We start from the raw sequence: 18,392 nt of genomic DNA, 5'->3' as shown, positions 1-18,392 counted from the left end.
GGTGCTGAGGTGTGTACTCGTCACAAAAAGCCAACACAGCGACACTTGGTGGCTCAATGTATCACAACACCTTAGAGTTCAGGCTTCAGTATCATGTGTCGAGTCAAGCCTGGGTTTTAATAGCTGTTGCAGTAAGTGCAGGTATGACATTTGATATTCAAAAAGCTTCACATCCATTAATACCACTTTAAATCAAAGAAGCTGTTGCCACGAAACTATTCTATTAAATGTGTAAATGTTCTCAAACCTATACCTTCACCATTCTGCTCCAAATATTATACTCATGAGCTTAGTTTGTGAAAAACTCTTCTAATCTAATGTAATTTTCATGGTTCTTTTCATACAAACTGCAGCTTCAGCCTCATCTCTACCAAAAGAAGCAATGACAAAAAACAATAAAATATACATTTGTGTAAAGCTACTTTATTTCTCATATGTTTTGGTATGGTAAGCACCATTTCAACTGTAATTGAAATTGACCACCTTCATCTTTGTAAAGTCCAAACCATGTGTAATGTAGACTCTGGCAACACACTAAAATAAATCCAGTTTTTGTGGGCAAAAATTAAATCCAATTATATACACATTGAATTAATGTAAGCAAAAACAAATCACTGGAGTGAACGAGTGTGATATGAGCAATAAACTGATATGGAGAGAAAGTGGAAAGCAATTAGAAAACCAGTAGCTGCATTCAAACCTTGACCTCTCCTTTAATAATTAAGACTTCTTCAAAAAGGGGAAAGATACCCAAGTGGAGCATGTGACAAAAACAGGTACATTGAAACAGCACATGCAAGACAAAAATGACATTAAAAAGTCCATGTACAATTATACACAAATAAACAATTTAGTGACAGACAGTGAAACAGATGCAAGTGCAACAGAGAACTAGGTTTACTCCAAATCTCTTCACACACCATGTTTCCCCACTGGTGACTATAGGACAACCAAATAATTTATCTCGACTACTGAGTCAAATTCCTAAGAACAGGGCTTTTGACCAGTAGTGTTTGAATTCTCAGACGTCTACTGTCTAGGGTTTCACTTTGAGCAGGAGGGTATGTGCTGCATGAACTGGTTGTTACCCAGAGTCTCTGACCTTTCACACCAAGATCCTGATATTAACATTGTGAAAGCTACAGCTGACCACAGTCTGTGATGACGAGCTTCTTTGCAGGCTTGCCGTCCTTTGTGCCCAGTTCTCCCATGTGCCGCACCACATCCATGCCGTCCTGTACCCAACCGAAGGCCACGTGCTTGAAGTCCAGGTGTTCGGCTTTTTTCAAGGTGATGAAGAACTGCGAGTTGTTGGTGTCGCGCCCTTGATTGGCCATAGAGAGGATTCCTGGGCCCGTGTGCCGAACATCAAAGTTCTCGTCCTCAAATCTGCTGCCGTAGATGGATTTGCCTCCTGTACCATCACTGTTTGTGATGTCTCCACCCTAAGAACCGAGTTGTTATTAGTAATGTTACGTATCAGATCAACTAAATCAGTGGTCCCCAACCTTTGTTGCAACATGGACCAGGCTTGGTGCATAGGAACAACCTGTCATAATAAGTCCAGTAGGACTTCAAGTATTGTCTGTTCTTTTTCTTTCAGTCACGGGCAAGTTTCTTTGTGAAGCATAAAAGAGCCATAGACTAGTTTGCTAGCTTGGAGGTTTCACTTTAGCGATAATGTATTACATGTTACCTTTAAGAAGGTAGCTGTTGTAGGTAAGATGTGACAGGGGCAAGTGTCAAGATTGAGTTGTAGACGGCTTTAGCAGAGAGATTTCAGTAATTTCCCCCCAAAAAACATTGTTCAGAATCACAAATAAAAAGGAAATAATGTAAGTTCTTTTGCAGCCTGCTACATATTGACCCACGGACTGATCTGCGGCCAGGGGTTGGAGACCACTGAACTAAATGACTCTTATACCTCTAATAACACAAACATTTCTGAGCAGAGTTAAAAAAAATAAACCAGTTTACACGAGTTTAACATTTTATCATCAGAAAACTGTAATGAAGGGATCTCCTCACCTGACACATGAAGTCAGGTATGACCCTGTGGAAGATGGAGTTCTGCAGCCCAAAGCCTTTCTCAGCAGTACACAGAGCCCTGAAGTTTTCTGCTGTTTTCGGGACAATATGGGAGAAAAGCTCAATGGTAATGGTGCCCAGCGGTTGGCCGTCTGCAGATACTTTGAGGAACACCCGTGGATTCGTTTCTCTCGAGTGCTCTTGAACTCTGGACATCTGTGGTGAAGAGATGGAGGAGCCGTCTCGGTCGGTTTGGGCCATTCGCCGCTGACACTCACAGAAGGTCTTCTGGAAGGTTTGAGTGATCTCAGGGGTTTTGAACTTGGCTGCCAGCTGCTCCACTACACCATCACCATCTGGAAGACATGAGGGGAAATTAAAGCAGAATATACATAATCACATGACCTGATGTATTTAAGCCTTACTGGGCTCAAATGTGTGTACCTGAATAGTCTGTGGCGGTCCAGACCATTGCGTTAGCTGAGGTGTTCATAGGCTTGAGCTCCATCGACTGAGAGATTATCTGATTGGCACAAACCCTCAGCACCTGCTCTCTTCTCATCAGGATTCGGTAGAAATGTTTATTCGGGTGGAAAAGGATCTTGAGGTCACCGATGCCACGTTCCTTCCACTGGTTGGTATCACGGTCCCATCGGTACAGCTTGGCGCGCTCCTTAAACAGGATTTCCTCGTCCTCCTCTCCAGACTTCGTCTCCACCTGAGCAAGAAATAAGAAATCAAGTATGCAAAATGACAAAAAGTATCGCATCAATGTACCTCAGTGTAAGCATGTGTGAGCAAGGTACCTCTGGTAGTGAAACTATTGGCTCGAAATGAATGTCCACATTATTAGGAGCCTCCTCTTCATCACTGCCCTCTTCCTCGCCATTGTTTTTTGGTGCAGAGGACACTGCAGAGCCAAACACTGTTGCTCCAGCATTTGCCCATGAGAAATTAGTGTCTACATGAATGAAAATAAAAGTTAAAAGCATTGAAATATGGCCTCACGATATCAAACTAAGCCAGACTTGATACAGGTTAGAGTTAGTGTTAACCTTGTGTTCCAAAAGCAAATCCATCTGCATTTTTTGCCAAATCTGCAAAGGAGAATCCTTTAAAGGAGTTCACGTCAAAGAAGGAGGAGTCTGTGGGTGGAATAGGTGAGGAATTATTCACAAGGCTGAAGCCCTACAACTAACAACTTGAAGCTGATGACAGTAGACACTTAAGTAAACAGGGACATTAAAAAATATATATATACATGCAGGAGAGCCTAATTATTAGTCGAAAAGCAAAACACTATAACACTATAAGAGGCTGTTTCTCAGAATTAAATTTACTATAAAAACCCAGAACACGTACAGATTTGTGAGGAGGAACAGGAAGTATTCTATACCTTGACTAGATGTGGTTGTTGCAGTCCCTGTGTTTGACTCTGGGGTCTTCTTGGTTGACAGGTCAATCGGGGAGCTGCTGCTTGGACCCTCACGCTGAGGCTCGGTTGGCTGTTCTGAGGTCTGCTCCTCTGGCATTCTGCTGGCCGAAGGGCCTGGCGCTGACTCTGTGGCTACAGCGGTGCTGCTGGAGGCCCTCTTACCTGCATTTAACTGAGCATCCTGAAACCAATTTAATATTTTTTTAAATTTAATTTTTAATTTTAATTTAATATGAATCCTTTAGCAAACACAATCTTTGCTATATCCACTATGTTTTGTTTTAGAACATCTCATCCTATCTGAACTGATACCAGCTAATTTACAAAATATATATATATATATTTTTTTTACAAATCAAGAAAATTACCAAGTCCCGCTGCGCCTTGTGGACTTCTGTCTCAAAATCATCGGCCTTGTCATGGTCTGGGTCACTATCTGAGGTGCTTAAGCCACAGAAAAATGTAGGAGGAAGCTGGAGGCTTTTGGCCTTTTCCTCTTCCTCTGGTGTTGGCTTCTTCTCCCACACAACCTGGCAGTCGGTGTCTGTAATAATCATAAACCAGGGTTGAAGAAAGCGGCGGCATTTCTAAATACATTTATACATAGATTATTCATTTATGATTCTGGTAATGCAGTATCTATCACAGCCCAAGAAAATGTCTGAACTTTCTTAAAAACTACAGCATTTCACTTGAACATATCAATTATCACCAACACAGGAACTGACATACGTACCATCACCGCATGCAGCAGCAGCAGCAGCCGCCGCCTTAGGGGAATCATCGTAGAGCTTTCCATTCAAAGCCCTCACTGCCGACTCGTAGTCTTCATCTAAACGTTGCAAACAGTGTTGGCAATAAACAAAGTGTTGAACCCACTGCTCCCACAACCATAGTACATATAATAGCATGGTTATAGATTAGTCTGCAGATGTTCATCCTTTATTTATTTTATATCTATCTATCTATCTATCTATCTATCTATCTATCTATCTATCCACACACACACGCAGTAGAGAAGCTACTGCATTTTTTGTATTTCCATTAAATTACATCAAAGTGCTGCTGATGTTATCCCCGTGTCATAATACTGGAAAATAAATGATTATTTAAAAATTTAAATACACTTTTTTTAGGCAAACAATGTCTCACCGTCGGTTTGATCGTCACTGGTGTACCCTGGTTCATTCTGGTAGCAGAAGAAGGTGGGAGGCAGCAGGAGTTTCCTGGCTAAAGCTGCCTGCTCAGCAGTGGGTTCCCTGACGTACACAACCTCCACCTCGGAATCCGAATCCGCCTCTGAACATGCACCACCTCTTTCCGCCTGTAGAGGCTCTGTGATAGACGAAAAGGAAGTAAAACGATTCACCATTAGACTGGATCAGCGTCCTTAAGGGAGAAGCAGGAATTAAGCTGCTTTATTACCGTTTACCTGCGGGTGTTAGTTGCACACACAAAAAGTCATGCACAACTAAATGAACAGCATGCATTTAATTTACAAATGTGTGCAACAAGTTACATAAAAAGAACATTTCTGTATGCATCATGTTTCATTTGACAGACTCCACCACTTGTTGGAGACATGATACTCAGCTTCAACCTGAACTGCACATCACTGACAGAAGCGAGACTCGACAAGGAAATGCACCTCTGTCTGTTGCTACACATCTTGCACTAAAAATGGTGTGTGACGTGTTCATGGTGCATTCCTGGCTCCGGACATCGTGTGGAATCTGCTCAGCTCATCTTTCATAAGTCATTAACTGTGTAGTGATGCACCTTGTGCTGATGTAAACTTCCAACTTCAGTTTTCATTCCACTAACACATTCCCACAACTTATTCTTAGGTGTATACAGCACAGAATTACTTTATGTAAACCTCCAAATTGTAGAAAATTATTTGACACCATAAAACCTTTTGTAAAATTTTTGTTGAAAAAGTTTTTTTTTTTTTTGAAATTGTGAAATTGCAATTAAGTTCAACTAATTTAACTTACTTTTTTAAAAAGGTCCTCGCTACATGAACAAAGTTTTATTTATATTTAGCCGGTTTAAAAATTCATACACTGGTCATGCAACACATTAGCTTGAGTGCCGGTTCCACTCCGTGCATCCAGGTTATTTCTTTCTAGTACTAGGGGCAGCCAGGTGACAGCTGAGAATTGTTAAGACACACTGCAGTGATTAGAGTACCTGGGGGTTCAAATTGGGTGGTTGATGTGCTCGTCCAAAAAGCCATTGGGTTATCTTTGAAAAGCCTAAAGTCCAGCCCTAAGGGGTGATGGGTTGTTGGGCGAAGAAAAACTAATTGTGAGGTAGGTATCACAATCATTACATTAAAAATATTGTGTTTAAGTGTATAAATGAAAACGTATGTGTATGCTGATGTGAATAACTTGTGCTACTAGACAAGCTGCCAGTATAGAACACAGTATATGTAGCGTATTTCAGTGTTACTATAGATCATTGTTCTTTATATAATTTAGTGAAGGTGCACAACAAAAATGAAACTGTGCAGCATATAAAGTGGCCGTGTGCACTATTAAAATGGAATCTTATAAACAATTTATGTCCTACTAAAAAAAACAAAACAAAAACACAAGTGGGGTTTGCTGGGTCTGCTAACATTATGGAGCAATGAGATGCAGATGAATCATACCAAGTAAAAGTGAACACAACAGTCATATTCATTCAAAAACAAAATCAAGTAAAAGAGTTTGCATGTTAGAGGTGCTCATTACCTTTCTCTGGGATTTTGAATGCAGGGAATGCAAGTGAAGTCTTGGTGTGAGATCCTGAATCTTTTGCTTTGAAACTGGATCCAGACTGTGATTCAGTGTTAGACTTGGGACTTCCAAAAATCTTCTGAAGGCTATCGGTGCCAAAAACAAACTTCGGGGGAGACACCACTGTCTTTGAAGGATTGACAGGACTCTGGGAACCTGGTGAACATGGTTTGACATAACTATCCTGGGAAGGCTTTGTAGTTTCCTTTGTGGTCTCTTCCAGAACAGCGATGGCTGCCTTTCCACATACGGCTGTAGGAGTCCTTGGGGTTCCAGCAGCTCCACTGTCTTGCGGTGGGGCAACCCTTGATGTGACAGGAGTCATGAGTTCCTTTTTTTCTTGTGCAACCTTTGCATCCTCAAAGGCCTGTTTAAATGTGTTTGCAGTGTCCTGGAGCTTGAATCTCACGGCCAACTGTTCGATATTACCTTCTCCTTCAGCAAAGTCAAAAGCACTCCAGACCCAGGCCTTCTCTGCACCCTTCATAGGTTCTAGCTTCATGAGTGCAGTGATCCAGTGGTTGGCACAGATCTTAAGTACTTGGTCTCTTCTCATTATCAATCTTACTCCTTTGGTGTCATAATTCTGCAAGATCTTGAGGTCTCCAATACCGCGTTCCTTCCACTGAGCCAGCTGCTTATCATAGCGATAGAGTTTGGCTCGGTGGCTAAAGACCACAAGTTCATTTTCCTCTCCTGTAGATATCTCCACCAGATCAGGCAAGGGGACCACAGGTTCAAAGTACTGGCCATCCCTGTCTTCATCCTGGGTTACATCCTGCTCATCATCAGTTCCCACAGATGCTCTGCTCTGGTTGAGCTTAGCAGGGGACTTTGAGGGGCTGATGCCAGGTTGGAAGCTGAAGTTGAAACCACCAGTACTCTCTCCAAAGCGGAAAAGGTTCTTCCTCAGAGGGCTGCTGGCAAGTGGAGAGGCATAGACTGAGGAGTCAACTGTGTCATCTAAAGCCTCTTCTCTTAAGTCGTAGTTGTCCCATTCTAAAGTGGGGCCTGTGGTTTCACCGTGAGCCTTGATTACAAGGCTTGAGACATTGCTGGATGCTGTAACATCTCCTTGGGTGTCGTCGTCTTTAATCTTTGTTTTCTCATCTGTCAAAAAGAATTTCAGGTCTTTCAAACCAGACTTCATTTCCTCTGCTTTCTGAATAAGATGTGCTGTTCTGCCTGTATCGACAAGCTTGTGGGGAGTTTGAAGTGGGATATCCAGAAGAAGTCTCTGACACTCCTCGAACTTCTCCTTAAACTCCTCAGCAAGCTCAGGCGTTTTAAACTTGGCAGCCAACTGTTCAAGCTTAGCATCGCCATCTGAGAAGTCATTGGCCATCCAGATCCAAGCCTTATCTGAGCCTGCCAGGGGTTTAAGATTCATGGTGGTGGTGATCCAGTGGTTGGCACACACCTTCAGAACCTGTTCTCTCCTCATGAGAACCCTTAACCTGCCATTTGTATTGTTCTTCAGAAATTTCAGGGTTCCTACACCACGCTCTTTCCACTGGCTGGTGGTGGAGTCAAATCTAAACAATTTGACACGTTGAGAGTAAAGGACCTGTTCGTCCTCTTCCCCTGTCACCAGGTCCACCTTGTCTGGCATCTGAACCACAGGCTCAAATTGAATATCATCATTATCTTCTGTCCTATACATCTCATCTTCCTCCAGTTCGTTCACGGCATCTGTCTTTGTGGGTGCTGGTTGAAATGATGAGAACAACTGCTCACCAGCCCCAGAGAAACCTTTGAAGTTAGGGTCATTCTGCCCAAATTGGAAATCCCCAGAGGATTGTGCCAAGTCTGCAAAACTAAAAGTATTGGTTTTTCCAGCAATTAATGGATTCTGCTCATGCTCCTTTTGCCCCGCTGAGAGTGTAGATGCCTTTTCTGTCTCGCTGTGATTGTCAGCTATGATTTTAAGAAAACTGGAGGCTGAACCTGGTGGAGGATTGTCTATGGAGGCAGTTTCTTTTGAGCTGTCCAGAATGCCAAACTTGAAACCACCAGATGAAATAGGCATTGAAAACGAAAAGCCAGAAGTAGTTGAGGAGCTGGATGCAGAGGGAGCGGTTGAGCTTTTGTCACTACTTTGACCAAACTGAAAAGTGCTACCTGTTGCAAAAGGCATTGTAAATCCAGTTCCGGCAGGAGGCTGTTTTGCTGAGCTGTTGCTTCCAAAGCTGAAGCTGAAGCTGGAAGCTGAGGGAGCAGTACTGGCTGTACTTTTAGCATTGGGATTTGGTGTTTGACAAGCTACACACTTACTAGCTGAGACTGCGTTTCTTACTAAACACATGTCACAGTCCCATTCTCCATCCTTCTTGGCAAACATGGCTTCTACAGAAGCAGAATTGTTTGGGTTCTGGCAGGAAACACATTTAGAGGCAGATGCTTCATTTCTGACAAGGCATACACTGCAGTCCCATTGAGAATGATTCTTTGCAATATCAGCTTCAAATCCTGATGAAGTTGGCTGATTTGAGGCTATTTGAGCCCCTGCTGCTGATTTAGTGACAGGTTTGGCACTTTGACAGGCAACACATTTGTCAACTGAGGCATTATTTCTTACTTCACATACATCACAGTCCCACTGCCCTGGCTTCTTGCTAAACTGGGCAAAGCCAGAATCAGCTGTACGTATAGTGGACTGGCCTGCAGGTGCATCTGCAGCTTGTGCTTTGGCTGCTTTACAAGAAGTACAAACCTCTGAAGAGGCTTCATTTTTTGCACAGCATGTTTCACAGTCCCACTGCCCTGACTTCTTTCCAAAAGGAACTCCAAAACCAGAAGTGAATGCACTGGTTAGAGTTTCAGCAGCTTTTGTTGTGCTTGTGCCAAAGGTAAATGAAGTAGGTATAGAAGCTCCAAAAGCACCAAACCCAGTAAAAGGAGAGCCAGAACTACCGGACTTTGAAGAATCTGTTCCAAATTTGAAAGTAAACGGGCTGGCTTTGGAGTCACCAGCAGCCTGAATGTCTGGTTGTGATGAAGCATTGGGATTGACACTTTGACAGGCAGCACAACGTGTATCCTTGGGTTTATTTCTTACGCAGCAAACTGCACAGTCCCACTCTCCTTCCTTAAGTGCAAACTGGGCGGCCAACGATTCAGAATCCTTTAAGGTTTCCCCTTTCTTCTTCTGTTGCTCGTGCTTCACTGGCGATTTAAGCACCGTTTTTTGTGCTTCTTCAAACTTTGCTTTGAAAAGTGAAGCCTCGTCTACCGTTTTGAAACGGATGGCCAACTGCTCAGGTTTAGGTTCTTCATCTGCATAGTCAATGGCATTCCAGACCCAGGATTTGTCAGAGCCAGCATTTGGCTTCAGCAGCATATCAGAGTTGATGTAGTGGTTAGCACAAATTTTAAGGACCTGTTCCCTTCTCATTAGGAGACGAACCTTTCCTTTTGTGCTGTGCTTTAAGATCTTAACATTGCCAATGCCCCTCTCTTTCCATTCTTTTGTGTCTGTGTCAAATCGGTACAACTTGGCCCTATTGCAAAAGATCTCCTCCTCTTCTTCCTCACCCGTTTTAACATCCACTTTATCAGGAAGAGGTACAATAGGTTCAAAGTGAGGACCATCCTCATCTTCCTCAATATGAGTGCTGTCATTGTCACTCTCCACTGCTCTTTCTTCTGCTGTAAACTTTCCAGAACCAAACACTGGCTTGGTAACATCTTCAAATTTAAATGGCTGCTCCACCTTTTCAAACACATTTCCTGTGCCTGTGCTCTGTGTAGAATCAACAAAGGAAAAGCTACTAAGGTTCTTCGTGCCAAAGGTAAAGATTCCGATTTGGTTTGTGAGCTGCTCCTGAGCTGTAGGTTTTTCTGGTACAGCATCTGTTTTAGTGGGAAGGTCTGATGTAAGAAGACCAAGCAGACTTTCACTGTGTTTGGATTGAGAAGCAGAGAAAGTAAAATCCCCATCGTTAGATTTGAAGTTGGAATTAAATTTAAAAGCAGTAGAAGGCGTTGACTGGGCAACTGCCCCTGCTCCAAAACTAGGCACTTTGGGAACTTCAGCAGGTGCCTGTTGGCTAAAGGAGAGCTTCCCAAAGTCCACAGGCTTCCCCTCAATGCTCTTTGGTGGCTGAACTGGGACTGCAGGTGGCTTTGTGAAGTAGCCAGGTTCAGGTAGTGGAGGATTTGTAGTCTGCTGAGTTACACTCTGGCCAAAATATTCTTCACTATATGGCGATAGAAGATTTGTAGCTTGTGATTCAAACCGTAGTGGAGCACCAAAAACTTGTTCTTGAGGAGGGTAAATACAAGCTGGAGCTGTTTGCAATGGAGGTGTGTGAGTGGTCTGCTGATAAGCATACATGTGCTGTTGAGGGGGCATACGGTTCATACCATACATTGGGCCCTGTATATAAAAAAAAAAGATAAGTATCCACAGAGACTGAATATACAGAACAAGATTATTGTCTGACAATAATATGTGCAATACCTTGGTGGGGGTGACATTTGCTGCTGTACGCAGGAGAGAATTGTAAGCTGGAGACTGGTTGTAGTACACAGAGGGGCCTGTGGTGGCAACTTAAAAAAAAAGACAATATTTATGCAAATTTATGTTTAAAATATTTACTACAACTCAGTGTAATGTAAACTATAATAATGAACATTTTACATGCTTTGGCTAGTGCAGTGTGCTCACCTGTTAAGGGGGCCCCATGATAGGACTGTACTGGGGTAAAAGGCTCCTGTAAGCCCTCTGCCCCATAGGTCTCCCCATACATCTTGTGATGAGGAGAGCCTCCGTTCCCGGAAGAGTTGTGCCTCAGATCATGAACTTCATTCTGAATAACAAGGAGCTTAATAAGTAGAATGAATCTGAATTCTAACGTTTAGATCTTCAACTGTATTTACTCTGCGTCATGGACTCGCATGCTTTTCAATGCTAGCACAACTGACACTACCGTAATTATTTCTATAAGAATAATCAGTGTAAGGTTGTGTAAAAGATGTTTAATATTGACCTTAAGTGCTTCAACCTGCTGACACAACATCTGTAGAAGGCTTTTCTGATCCTCCACCCAATGAGGGGGTGTCTTGGGAGAAATCTGAAAACCAAAGGAATAAAATTATGACACCAAGTGAAATATATGACAAAAGATATGGTGTATTAAGTGATAACCATTAACCTGAACATACCAGTCTTTTGGAAGGAGAGACAATACTTTTGTTGGGAGAGATAGACGAAAACTTAAGGTGAGATATGGTGGCACTGGTTTCTGTGGGATGAGCAGGGCTGGAGTGTGCCGGCCCTCTTCGACTCTCCTCCTCGTCTTCATCCATAGCGTCCCCACTCTCCCCTAGCTGCTGGTTCACATCATTCAGGAGGTCCACAACCTCCTCCATGGCCACAGGCAGCTAGTAAACATGTAGAGTATGGTCATAAAGCTGCAGAACTCAAACTTACAAATTAAGAATAACTTGTGTCTACCCTGCTAAAACCAATCTACACGTTTTTGAAAACGCTTTGCCTTTTCCACCCACCTTCTCAATGTCATCTGCATTAGCATTGTAGATCTTCGACAGGTAGATTCTGAACTTTCTTAGAAAAGTGATACACTTGTCGTGGGTCTCTTCCACCCCATTGCTGGCCTCCTCTGAAAGCCGTTGATAGATCTACCAGAGAAACACAAATAAAATGTGTAGGTACCTGAAGTCTCAATAGCCTTCCTTTATAACAATAGTAAATACAGCCCAGGCTGCTTGAACTGTATTTTCCTATTATAATAAAGTTAAAACATTTACAGCTCAGAATATCTACCACATAAATCAAGTGTTGTAAGTGTGTAAGAATCATTTTGCTTTGCAAATGAGTGCTCTACCAACTGATCCACAGCTGCCCAATCATGAGAAGATCCACATTCTTAGTAATCAGTACTTTACAATACTAGGCAGAAAACATTAATTTAATTAAAGATTTATTGATTATCTTGTGTAGCAGCCAATGACTTACCCGAGCCAGGTGCCAGTTGGAAGACATGTTACTGATTGTTTCCAGGGTAGCAATGGCCTCCTCTGTCCTGCCTTCAATGTCAAGGAGAGCTGCATATGCTATCTTGGCTTCCTCTTCATAGCCCTTTACAGAAGAAATCTGAAGAAGAAGCAGGCATACAATGTAATTCCTAAGTTTGTTTACATATTCAAATTCAAGGACGTTAATGAGCAAAGGACAAATCTTTAGTATCTTTGGCTTCAAGGCTATAGTGCCACTAGAGCTGATGGGCAAGACACCTACCCCTCACTACATAAGGTAATAAAAAGGAAACAATGAACACAATACAAACCTGAATATCTCGCGAGGGAAAATGTATGAAGAGGGGATCAAGGGGTTCAGGTATGCTGCGTCTGTTTTTGATCCTTTCCAAAAGTGGCAGGACAACCTTCCAATAGTGAACACTGCGACCAATGTACTCCTTCTGGTCATAGTAAGAGTTTACACCATCACCCTAGATTATTAAACATAAAAGACATGTTGGTGTCTTAAATTACATCAGCATAACAACAGCAGTAAAAAGAAAAAAACAACAACACTTCTCAGTCTTCTACGTCAGTCAAATTTGACCATAAAACAAATTGACACATCTAAAGAATCTTCACACGTGGCTGTTAAACATTATAATCACACTTAGCAGTTGTAGAATGGGTGACAGAAGGGAGCAGGTGTAAAGGCATGTGTCTGCAGCGTCATGCAAGTGCAGAGTGAGTGTGTGTGCACGCGCAGCACTAGTCTATACAACTGCAACCCACGTAAAGAACTTTTCTAAAGACACGTTTGATGTGATGTTTGATACGTTTGTCTGTGCAGTGTATGTGTGCATGTACCGTCTGGCTGAGACATTGAGCCCAGTGGATAGCTAGTGCTGGTTGAAGCCCATGTTTTTCTCCAGCCCTCAGAGTATTAAGTCCATGCTGCACAATCATCCGCAGCTTGGCTGACATGCCAGGACTAAAAGACAAAAACCAGGAAATTTTCAAACTATTCTTTGACGTACAAAATACAATTTGAAATGTATAATATTTATTCAGTTGCTTACTTTAATCCAGTACAGGTTAACATTGAAAAACAGTTTTCAGCAGTTTTTAACAGAACTTTATACACTTATTTATTTTAAGTGGTTTATCCTATGTGCACTTACGCGGCTCTTTTGTGGATGAGACTATAGATGGCATCCCACCACTCCCGTTGCCTGTCAGTGGTCAAAAGGCGAAGGAGGGGAAGAGGGAGGCACCGTGGCTCATAGAGTTGTTGCTGTTGTTGGCCGACTCCGCTATTGATTTTTGCCGTCTCCTGGAGCTGACAGTAGCTACAGAACACTACGCCATTTAAAAAAACCTGGCAAGTGGAAAACAACATGGTACAGACACATTTACATTTTGGCTTATCAAATATGTATATGGGACATACACACAAATTTCTTACATAGCCTTAATTATGTTGCTAGAAACAGGCTTGAGAATGAGGTTTCCCCACTATCAGTGTCATTTTTAAAGTTACATCCCATATAATGAAAACCTATCCACCAACCAATGATTTCATTTTACCTCCAAGTCAAGCAGGCAGATGGACTCTGGTGCATTGGTGTCGAGTTTGGATGTTTCCAGAGTAAGCCTAGGAAAGAGCTGTTGCAGCCAATCACGCAGGGAAGGTCTTTGAGCCAAGAGAGCCCACTGCAGCCCCAACCAGCTGAGATGCTGCAAGTCACCACTATGCAGCAGGATAGAACCTACAGTAGACACATGAATGTTACATAAAACCTGAATTTAAACAACGCAAATACCCAATTTAACAATATAGAAACATTTCTTCAACTCATGGTTTCATACCAGCATCACATTTGGCCAGCTGAGAGAACTCTGGAGTTGCTGCATTAATAGAATGAATGTCATCATTTGCAATAAATGACGTCCCCGTGGAGGCCTGCGCTCCAAACAGCAGTTCAAATAGACTTTCCTGACCAGTACGATTTCCAAACACTTCCACCACCTACACAGGGACAAAAATTATAAAATCAAAAAATTAGTTTATCAGTGCTATGATAATGTAGACATTATTAGTTCATATTAGAACAAAAATAGCTTTGAGTTTACAAAGGGGCAAAATAGTAAATAGTTTGTTCTTTTGTTTTTATAGGTCAAATTTTCTTTAAAAAAACTGTAATAAACAGGCACTATGCTTGTGGTACAAAAGGACATCCAGCAATTTTAACTAAACCGAAGCCAAAAAGAACAAACCTCTCGAATCAAGTTGGATGGATCCGATGTTAGGTTGTGTAACATATGTCCTGCCTGACTCTGTCGGTCGTTTGCCAGTAGCTCCAAATGTTGTGGAGCTGACTGGTCTCTTTTGGTGAGCTTAGGCTTTGGTCTAGGGACCTAGTGAGAGAAACAAGAAAAATATATTAAACTTGAATTTCTATGGCTGTAAATGGAACAAATGTAATTTGTCCTTTAATGTAGCTGAAGTTTAGCTCATCTTTAGGCAAGGGCATTGTCTTTTTGGTTCCTGGCCTAAAATTAATTACTATCTTAGTTAAGTATGTTTGTGCCAATGAAAAAGCATAAATAATTAAGCACAGTTTGAAATAGACAAAAGCAATATAAAAGGGGAAGGCTAATTTCTATATAAAAAAAAAAAATTAACAAACACAACCTCTTTTGTTTAAAATATGACAATAATCTATAATAAACTAGCAGATTTAGTTATTAGCAGCTTTTTCATTATCTTTAGGTTTGCCTCATTTCTGGCAGTCAGTGAATGAGATGGCAGATAGAGGCTACATTGTATTACTTGGTGTGTCAGTACCTGGTATGCGAGCAGGTAGCACAGCGCAGCCAGATCAATGACAGACCTCCAGGTCTGTTGGCGATCCTGTGCCATCTTTAACAGCAGTGTGGCAGCATGCAGGTAAAGGTGACCTCTCATCTCCACAAACACCTCACATAGTTCATCTGTTTGCTGGCCCACAATGCTGCTCAAACTCTGCATAGTTTGGTCAAAACTGTGTGTGATACAGACAGACAGACAGACTTCAATGTTGTACCGTGTCCTGTTGTCCTGACAAAAGGACAGGCTTTAAATGATCAAGGTAAAAGTACACAAAACACTGCAGCCTTATTTGCCTAAAATGCAAATTCAGGGAATGCCCTGCTAACATATTCAAGCTGGTGCCTTTCGTTTTTACACTACACAACTACACTAAAATAAAGCATGAAGCAGGTTTAGATTCAAATGTCATGAATACAACTAATTTACAGAATGCATTCACAACAGCCTAGAAGATGTTCCTGACCTACCCTCTGAACGCATCACGGCTGGGATTCACGCTGCTCTCAGACAGTGTGATTCTCAGCAGGCTGCAATGGGCCAATAGTAGCTCCCGCTGAAGACGGCGACACATCTTCTCATTACCAGATACACTGGGTTGAGCCAGATATTCCTGAGAAATGATTTATGTTATTTTTGAGCAGTTAAGTCTTTAAATGACAACCCCTGCCCAAACCAAATCAAATATACTGCCATTACCGGATTTGTTTTTGAGTCTATTCTCACCTTTAATGTGTGCACCACCACTGTGTACCATTCCAGACTGTGCCTGAGCATGACCTTTTTTTCAGCAGCCAGGCAATGCTTGACGGCCTCCTCAAGCTGTCCATCCTTACAGAACAGCTGAACCAGCTTCACGTTCACATATGCATCTGCAGGCCTCAATGCCAGCTCGGCCTGGAGGAGGTCATACAAACGATTCCAGCCCTGCTGACCCTGGCGACTCAACAGGCGCTCCTACATGGAGTTGCACAGATAAACAAAGAAGCATTAATGTGCCTTCTAGACACAACTGACAAGGGATATAGTGCTAATTAGAAGGTTGGCTTTACATTTAATCCTGGCAAAGTGGGGCGCAGAGTAGAGTGCAACATACTAACTTGTAAAATATAAGACTGACATTAAGAGTTGACTAGATGCCTAATTAAAGCCTCACCTTCAGGTTGAACACAGTGGAATTTCCTGGCAGCAGCTTTGCAGCTTTCTCCACCCAGAACTCTGCTCTGCTGTCACATTCCTCTTTACTAACAAGTAACTCAGCTACTTTCAGCACCAGGTCCCTCTGGGCTGGGTTCAAATCCACAGACCGCTACAGATGTACAAGAGAGAGATTATGGTTCAAAACATAAAGATTGGAAAGAATAGCAATTGGAAATTGGATTTATATCTGTGTTAAATACTATGTTGCTAGTAATATACACAAATGTTATGAAGCCACTATTTTCAGCTTTACTATTTCTGTTGTTGAATCACTTGGTAAATGAACTACTGCTTCTTATTTACTACTACTGGCAACTGTTGGGAACAATTTAAAGTTGAGAGTCTAATTTAATGATACACACATTTACCCCTTTTATTTATATTACTCAATTCACATCATAGCAGATTTTGATAATCTTTTAATTTAATTGTAAGAAAAATATGATGGCATGCAAAAGATTCTGTTATGGTTTTTTCCCCAGAAAATGTACCTACCTTGTAGCATCCTACTGCCTTGTTGGTGTCTCCTTCCCTTTCATAAAGCTGTCCAAGGAATTTGTGTGCTTTAGGATCCCTCTCCTGTACTTTAAGATACTCTGATACATGTCTAGAAAGGGCATGAAACATCCAATGTCACTCAACATGAGAGATACCAGAATGAAAAGCAACAATGGCTCTGATCATGCACGCTTACCTTTTAGCAAGGTCATATTCCTTGGCTTCAAAGTACAATTTAGCAAATAAAAACCCTTTAACTGGCTTCTGTAAAAGAGAGAAACAAATCAAATTTAGCAAACAACATTCTGAGAAACTGTACAATTTGGTTACATTTATCAGAATGTCATTCAGGTAACCTGAAAGCTATATTTTATGATATAGTGTGTCTATAGTCTATATAGTAAGTGGGTTTTGCTAGTAGACCCCACAGAGTTAAGAGCCATGTGATTATTGCTCTTTTATTTTAAATACACAGTATTTAATATATATATATATATATATTTCCGCGACCAATGAGCGGATTAGTGCAGCATTAAAAAAGTACCAGACCTGTAACTTCTAATGAAGGACGTTGGGGTAGCTGAGTGAAATACCACCGGGTTTCTGCATAACCCCCACTGTACTGATATTATGTTATACAAGTGAGCAGCACACGTCTGATTGTGACGGTAACTGGACAAATTTTGTTCCAGATGCGGTAACTAACAGCAACTGGACTATCGGAACCATCCAACACGCCGTTTGCTGCCTAACCACCAGCAGTAGTTAGTTAGCTTGTGCAGCGTAACAACCCCATGCCGCGCGTTTTCTCAGCACAGGAGACGACACGACGAGGCGTTCTCATGCCGGCTGGCTAGCGCCAACGCTAGCTAACCGGCCGAGGACGGTTAACAGAGGCTACACGGTCACGAGAACTCAAAGTAACTGAGCTAACGGTATCGCCAGCTTACTTCGGAGTGTAACTGGTGCTCATTTGAGGCTGTTCAGACTATCCCGTCATACCGGCTAGCTGAGACACGCTGCCCTGGTAGCTCTGGTAGCATGCTAGCATTAGCCGCCCGCTCAAGTTAAGTTACCTCTTTGAGTGAAGGAGAGGAACTCTGTACTGAGGACACGTAACGGTCCACTTCAGCCTTACTTCGCCGCATGGCTCGCAAAAAAGTACTGAAGAAATGATCGACTGAGGTGCATAGAATTTGAAGAGTTCACAAAATATTTTAAAAAATTACATTAATGTCGGCGCGACTACCACTTCGTAACGTCAACTCCAGTGAAGGTATTGCGCAGTCTCATTAACGCCAAAAAGCATAGTCACGTGGGTCGAGCGACGGTCTCGAATCGGACCTCTACACCAATCAAAATCGAGGATTCACTCTGACGCACGCTGACGCACGTTATTTTGAAGGGTGACCTGAGTGAACATTTTCTGCTTTAGGTGTTGCGGTAGAAATGAAATAGATAAAAATAATTACTGGTATAATATTTTAAGTTAAAGTACTTATATATACCACGTATTTTGATATGGGGTATGTTTTTAGTTTAACTTTTTTTGGTGTATTAGATACAGTAATTTAACTTAATTTTTATGTAGTTT

At 42.0% G+C, this 18,392-nt stretch overlaps 1 protein-coding gene across 3 annotated transcripts; it reads right to left on the bottom strand.

The window, feature by feature from the left end:
• Positions 1-403: 403 nt before the first annotated feature.
• ranbp2 (RAN binding protein 2) lies at positions 404-18,092 on the bottom strand. Of its 3 annotated transcripts, XM_029135958.3 has the most exons (30): positions 17,875-18,092; positions 16,995-17,062; positions 16,796-16,907; positions 16,257-16,409; positions 15,827-16,057; positions 15,571-15,713; positions 15,080-15,275; positions 14,509-14,649; positions 14,101-14,260; positions 13,819-14,000; positions 13,413-13,609; positions 13,099-13,222; positions 12,561-12,722; positions 12,230-12,367; positions 11,761-11,892; positions 11,416-11,634; positions 11,241-11,324; positions 10,919-11,060; positions 10,712-10,800; positions 6,205-10,627; positions 5,657-5,734; positions 4,616-4,798; positions 4,200-4,295; positions 3,832-4,007; positions 3,425-3,644; positions 3,084-3,173; positions 2,835-2,989; positions 2,473-2,746; positions 2,029-2,384; positions 404-1,445 (listed from the first exon to the last, which is right to left on the bottom strand). In XM_029135958.3, exons 1-30 carry the CDS (start codon positions 17,944-17,946, stop codon positions 1,140-1,142), a joined length of 9,102 nt encoding a protein of 3,033 aa, XP_028991791.1. In that variant the 5' UTR covers positions 17,947-18,092; the 3' UTR covers positions 404-1,139. The 3 variants fall into 3 exon arrangements, with proteins under 3 accessions (XP_028991791.1, XP_028991792.1, XP_055360922.1); XM_029135959.3 differs by lacking the exon at positions 5,657-5,734; XM_055504947.1 differs by lacking the exons at positions 16,796-16,907; positions 16,995-17,062; positions 17,875-18,092 and having other exon boundaries at positions 16,153-16,282.
• Between the last annotated feature and the right edge of the window lie 300 nt (positions 18,093-18,392).

This window comes from Betta splendens, chromosome 21 (genome assembly GCF_900634795.4).
Source record: "Betta splendens chromosome 21, fBetSpl5.4, whole genome shotgun sequence".
In the NCBI taxonomy this organism is placed as follows: domain Eukaryota; kingdom Metazoa; phylum Chordata; class Actinopteri; order Anabantiformes; family Osphronemidae; genus Betta; species Betta splendens.
Note: the sequence above shows the minus strand (reverse complement) of the source record. Positions and strands in the feature narration are given on the sequence as shown.

Coding starts and splice junctions, on each gene's coding strand:
- ranbp2 (XM_029135958.3), bottom strand. CDS start 17,946: ATGCGGCGAAGTAAGGCTGAAGTGGACCGTTACGTGTCCTCAGTACAG. Junction 12,368..12,560: donor TTCCCTCGCGAGATATTCAG/GTTTGTATTGTG, acceptor CTTCTTCTTCAG/ATTTCTTCTGTAAAGGGCTA. Junction 4,296..4,615: donor CAGTGACGATCAAACCGACG/GTGAGACATTGT, acceptor TGCAACGTTTAG/ATGAAGACTACGAGTCGGCA.